Source organism: Plutella xylostella, chromosome 7 (genome assembly GCF_932276165.1).
Source record: "Plutella xylostella chromosome 7, ilPluXylo3.1, whole genome shotgun sequence".
In the NCBI taxonomy this organism is placed as follows: domain Eukaryota; kingdom Metazoa; phylum Arthropoda; class Insecta; order Lepidoptera; family Plutellidae; genus Plutella; species Plutella xylostella.
The window spans coordinates 7076699-7082738 of NC_063987.1; the positions used below are offsets into that span (position 1 = coordinate 7076699).

The 6040-nt window shown below is 39.0% G+C and overlaps 1 protein-coding gene across 1 annotated transcript; it reads right to left on the minus strand.

The window, feature by feature from the left end:
• Window positions 1-4706: 4706 nt before the first annotated feature.
• Window positions 4707-5717, minus strand: LOC125488740. The gene is made up of 2 exons (XM_048622084.1): window positions 5686-5717; window positions 4707-5334 (listed from the first exon to the last, which is right to left on the minus strand). The coding sequence occupies exon 2, from the start codon at window positions 5242-5244 to the stop codon at window positions 4861-4863; it is 384 nt and encodes a 127-aa protein (XP_048478041.1). The 5' UTR covers window positions 5245-5334; window positions 5686-5717; the 3' UTR covers window positions 4707-4860.
• Between the last annotated feature and the right edge of the window lie 323 nt (window positions 5718-6040).

A 6040-nucleotide genomic window follows, 5' to 3' on the forward strand; every position in this document is an offset into this window, starting at 1 on the left:
CGACGAAGACGAATAGGGAGCCACTTGAGTTTCGCGCGAAAGTCGGAAACATGGTCATATTTGCGTAAGCCAAATATAAACCGTATAGAAAAATTTTGGAGTCGCTCAAGCTTATTTAACTGCTCCTCAGTTAAATCTGGATAGCAAGATTCGGCATAATCTAAAATAGGTAGAAGTAAAGACTGAGAAAGCTCAATTTTGGTGGAAGTGGGCAAGAAATTCCGCAATCTGCGAAGTGAACCTGCTGAAGCAAACATCTTTCTACTAACTACTTCCAGCTGCTTTTTCCATGTCATGGATCTGTCCAGATACACCCCCAAGTTTTTAACTTCTTTACTCCACTCTATATGTACACCATCAAAAATAACTGGTGGAAGGGAATCGAAGTCAATCATGGAAATAAATCTAGGGCTGCCAAGAATGATCACCTGGGTTTTAGTCGGATTGACTCTTAGGCCGAAGTCACTGCTCCACGTCAAAATATGTTCTAGGTCAGTATTTGTTCTGTTGATTGCAACGGAGAGATCTGATAAAGGCGCATGGCTGTATATTTGTAGATCATCTGCATAAAGGTGGTAGGAAGAAGATAAGTGATTAGAAATACTGTTAATAAATATGGCAAAGAGAAGAGGGGACAACACGCCACCTTGCGGGACTCCGGCCGTTGTGCTGCACCATAGAGAGAATGACTCCTCAATACGGATTCGCTGCCGGCGCCCGTGCAAGTAACTATGAAACCAGTCAATTACCGTTGGAGATACATTAAGAGAGCGCAATATCCCCAATAGTATGTCATAATCGACTGTATTGAAGGCATTGCTAAAATCGAGTAGTGACAGCACCGTCAGCTCACCATTCTCCATACCCTGACGAACGTCGTCAGTGATTTTCACTAAGGCCGTTACAGTGCTATGTCCCGGGTGGAACCCAGATTGGTACGGATTCATTAAGTTGTTTCGCACTAGGAATGCATTCAGCTGGTAATGGACCAGACGTTCGAGTACCTTGGAAAGGAAGGGAAGGATGGAAATAGGACGGAAGTCAGCAAGAGATGGATTGGATTTCTTGGGCAAGGGAGTGACTTGAGCATCTTTCCAAGCGGATGGGAATGTTTTAGAGGAAATGGAATAGTTAAGGATGTGTGTGATTACTGGGAGGATTATGTCAAGAATAGGAAGAACCATGTTCCGACTGATACTGTCAGTACCGATCGCATTCGATGTGATATGTAGTATGCTCTTCTTAACGTCACAATCGGTAAAGTCACTGAAGTTAAATAAGGAAATGTCAGGAGTTGGTTGAGATGAAAGAAAATTCAGTGTGTTGTGTTTAGTAGCACTATTCATGGCCACAGAGGATGTGAAATGCTGGTTAAGACAGTTAATGTCTATGTCCTTGGGAATAGAATCAGAACGAGATCTACCAACTCCTAGCGACCTGAGGAAATTCCAGACTTTAGCTGGGTCACCGTTTTGAACCGATTCGTGAATATGGCGTCGTTGTGCATCCCTACACACCTTATTGCAGTGATTACGTATAGCAGTGTATTTCTGCCTATTTCTGTCAGATGAGCTACACTTAAACCTAGATTTGGCTGCAGCTTTTTGGCTAATGAGTTGCTTAATTTCATCAGTTAGCCAAGGAGCAGGAAGATGTTTAATTTTAACTGCTCTCACAGGCGCATGGATATCATACAGCTGGATGATTAATGAGTTGAAGATATTAATCTTTGCATCCATCGTATCAGCACTATAGACAGTGTCCCAAGCTAAGTTTTTCGCATCACTGCAAAGATTCTCCAGCACCATTCCACCAAAATTGCGCTGAAGAAGAGTTTTAGGTTTGGATTTGGGGGGACGAATTTTATAGGATACGAAAATTAAATCGTGATAAGAGAATTGATCAGCCCCAAATTGACCGTGCTTAGCTACATGTTGAGGAGATGACACTAATATTAAGTCTAAGAGGGTAGGGATACAATTGGGAAAATGATGCGTGGCACCGAGGGGAAGTACGGATAAGTTGCTGGCTTTTGTAGCTGACATAAGAGAAGAGGACCGACTGTCATTCCTGAGTAAACAGGTATTGAAGTCTCCCATAACTAAAACGTGCCCAAAATCAGGAGTTAAGTCTTCTAGGAGCTTTTCGAAAGAATGGAAGAAATTGTTATGCATGGACGGATTATAATATACTCCAAGCAAGGTTTTAGTATGGGACAGAGTGACCTCAATTAAAAGATGCTCACCTGCATTGACAGGGGGGGGCTGGGTTGACATACTTACAATTGAGTAGGGAATATGAGGGCGCAGGTATATGGCAACTCCTCCACCACGAAAACCAATGCGGTCATTTCTGATAAGGATGAAGCCAGGTAAAGAATAGGAAGTAGACGGGTGACATGGTTTGAGCCAAGACTCCGAAACCAGTATCGCATGGATGTTTTTGTCGTCAAATGTAGCTAACATATCAGGATAATGACTTGGAATGCTCTGGGCGTTTATGTGTACTACATTAAAGTTATTCCTAAAATCTGTAAATGTAGATTTTAGGGTGTCTGATACTGTGGGGATACTTTGGAAGCTATCATCGGATGAGGAACAAGAATCAAACTGGAATTCACTATTACTACTACTGTCATCATCAGAAATCATTAAGTTCTAAATATAATAATATATAATATACCTAATAAAATAAATATTATAATTATAACAGCTAAATACTTTATATAATGTGTAACACAATAAATAATGTGTATGTATAATATATGTGTAGTGTTTTGGTACTGTTTGGTACTTTATTTAATTAAATACCCAACCATCTGCCAGTTTCTGAACTATACTAACTAATAAAGCAATTTCTAAACGCAGAGAAAATACAAGAAAAAGTAATAAACAGCCATAGACCTACTACCTCTAGACTGGCAATCGCCGTGTGCACTATTCTCTTTCTCACTCAAACCATAGATGTTGCCGACAAAAAAATTAAACCTAAATATGGGGAAATTTAACTTATCATAATAACAAAAAGAAAACAACAAGACGACCGAATGGCGTAGTGGTTAGTGACCTGACTACTGAGCCGATGGTCCCGGGTTCGATTCCCGGCTGGGGCAGATATTTGTTTAAACACAGATATTTGTTCTCGGGTCTTGGATGTGCCCGTAAAATGGCAATAGGGCCGCCCCCTATTACATTGGGACTAACATAACACTCTGGCGAAAAGTGGGTGCAGCAATGCACCTCTGCCTACCCCGCAAGGGAGTACATTAGTACAAGGCGTGAGTGCGTGTGTTTTTTTTTTTAATAACAAAAACAAAACTTGAGTATATCGTCGGTTGATAGGAAAAAGACACTAAAGGCTAATTTTTCAATAGCCAGATAAAAGTTTTGCTGGGAAATAATTTTGATGCTGTTGCGTCTCAATGTTTTTCAATGTTTGTATTACCCAGATAACATTTATCTGAATATTGAAAAATCAGCCTTAGTGAGTTTTTCCTGTCAACCGACGATATAAGAAAAAAAACTTTACTCATACTTATTTGATTTCAATATAATTATTTAATATACACAAACTGAGTGGATTGTATGATTCATTGTCTTCGTCCAATCGAAACAATCCTCTTCAAAATGTGCCGAACACAATTTTTGTATGTTTCTTTGGTTCCCAATTTGTGCGACCGGTAATGTCTATCCATTTTCTTGATATTTTTTTTTCTGTCGGAAACCTATGAAGCAGAGATAAATGGATGAGCATGAGCATTATAATCGTGGGCCAAATATGTGATGGGGTTTTTTTTAAAGGAAACACGCATTTCGTATCAATACAATAAACTTTATATTATACAGAAGAAATCACACATAGAAGAAAAAAACGAAACGAACGTTTCCTCACAATGAGAGGCACCTCATTTGAAAGAGGAGAATGACTTCTACAAAATACAATCTTCACAAAAACCGAATTCGTGCGCCCCATTTGTAAACCCAACCCGAGTCCGTTACAATTTCTAGTATTTTCTTTGCATACTATAATATTTGTGGGTAAAATAAATTTTCAATAACTTGCAACACCATGTGATTTGTTATGATATGGTACCTCGTAATTTTTACTTAAAACTGATACTAAAAGACCTTACAGTATTAAAATTAGTATCGTTTTATATTAAAATCGAGCCAATAGATAGTACTATGATGAATGTAAGCTTGTTAAACTTGATAGTATCTACTTACATGTGAAAATATATCTCATCCATCATTCCATCGTGTTTTCGTTCAATATGCTCTATACAACCGAACAAAATCCACCCACCCATGTCACACACTCGTTAAGTGATGATAATAGTCTAATAAACTTAATACTCGTAAACACCCACAAATCACTAGCAAATCAAAAATAAATAGCATTTAGAAAATTTTGTTGTAACTGTCAGCCTTTGTTTGGCAAAGATTTTTCATTTGTTTCATTGTTTGGCAAAGAGAACTGACGTAAACAGGCGCCACAGCAAAAAGGACAAAAAACATTTACAGCTTAACGTTTCTTTCTTACGCTTAATGTAGCTAAGCGTCTCTTTTTCGCAATGTCAGAACTGTCACGATTATACCCCTGTGTAAACAGCAAAAACTAAACAATTTCTACAAACCTCAGAATAAAAATTTTAAAGTTTTCATTACAGACTACAAAAACAAAACAAATTTTAATGTTGACAACTAATTTTGACATTGACATTTAAAACGAAACGGACAATCACAGATAATGCATGCATATTATCAACAACACAAAAAGAAATTAATTAATAAAAGAGGGTATAAGTTTGTGTCGAAAACTAAAAGGAAAAATAAATTTTATCAAGCGCACACCACACCATTACTTCCTTGATGCGACTCTCTTCGCTCTGCTGGATGCCAACGACACGTCCGGTGCTTTGCTGCTGGCGGCCTTTGGCGCCGCCTGACCGACGTTCTGACTGGTCGGCGGACAAACCTGGTCGAGCTCAGCGAGCGTCACGACGCGATGCTGCTTGCCATCGGCTCCCAGCACCACCACGCAGCCGTCCCGCGTCCAGCATTGCTTCACGCCGACCCGCTCCCGAGCCGCCATGAATGCTTCATGTCGCGGCTTGGTGAGGAACTCAGAGAGAGTGACTCCGCTGCCCTTCATCTTTGCCTTGGAGTACCAAACCGTGTTCCGGAGAGCCAAGTCCTTGAATTTGACAAGTATGGGCCTCGGCTTGTCACCCATGCGCCCCATCCTGTGGCTGCGAGCGATGTCTTGTCTGCAGAACAAGTCAGGCACCTTGGTGTGCTTTGTGATCACCTGCACTGCAGTGTTGGCCACATCCTCTTTATTTATTTATTTATTTATTTATTAAGAAAATTTACAGCGTATACATATAAAAGTCTTATAAACTATTACATCGTTATTTAGTAAGGCCAATTACAAATTTTCCTTCATAAACAGCATAGTAACAAAGGTGCACACTGTGCAATTTAACAATTTTATTTTATTTCAAATTTAAAATCTTAAATTTAAATATGAGCATAACTGAAAAGCTATACCTACATAATTCAACTTATTGTTTCGAAATACATATAAAAAGCACACATGAGAAGAATAAAGAGATTATAAGTTATAAATATTATAATGTAAAGATGTAATATAATATAATACATAGTTAGGTATAAAATAATCCTCCTTCTTGTCCTCCGGTATCCCATGGACAAGTAAGACAAAAGACAAAAGTCGACATAGTGAAGCTCCTGAATGCAGCAAATTCGGCAGCCAGTCCTGTAGCTGAAGGAGAAGCCGGGGCCTTATTTATTTGTGCCTCAAAGCTAGCCATTCGCACATTCAGCTGGCCCATCATCTCAGCAATCGACTCCTTGATGCCCTCCATTGTTTACGTTTGAGGTTAGCTCAGTGTTTTGGTTGTAGTGCAGGAAATATTGCTTTAATTATGGAGTTAATAATTGATGGCAGGTATTTAATGTTACACTATCATAATATAGTAGTATGCTATTTTATTAATACTTGTAACTATTTTAAG

Coding starts and splice junctions, on each gene's coding strand:
- LOC125488740 (XM_048622084.1), bottom strand. CDS start 5,244: ATGGGGCGCATGGGTGACAAGCCGAGGCCCATACTTGTCAAATTCAAG.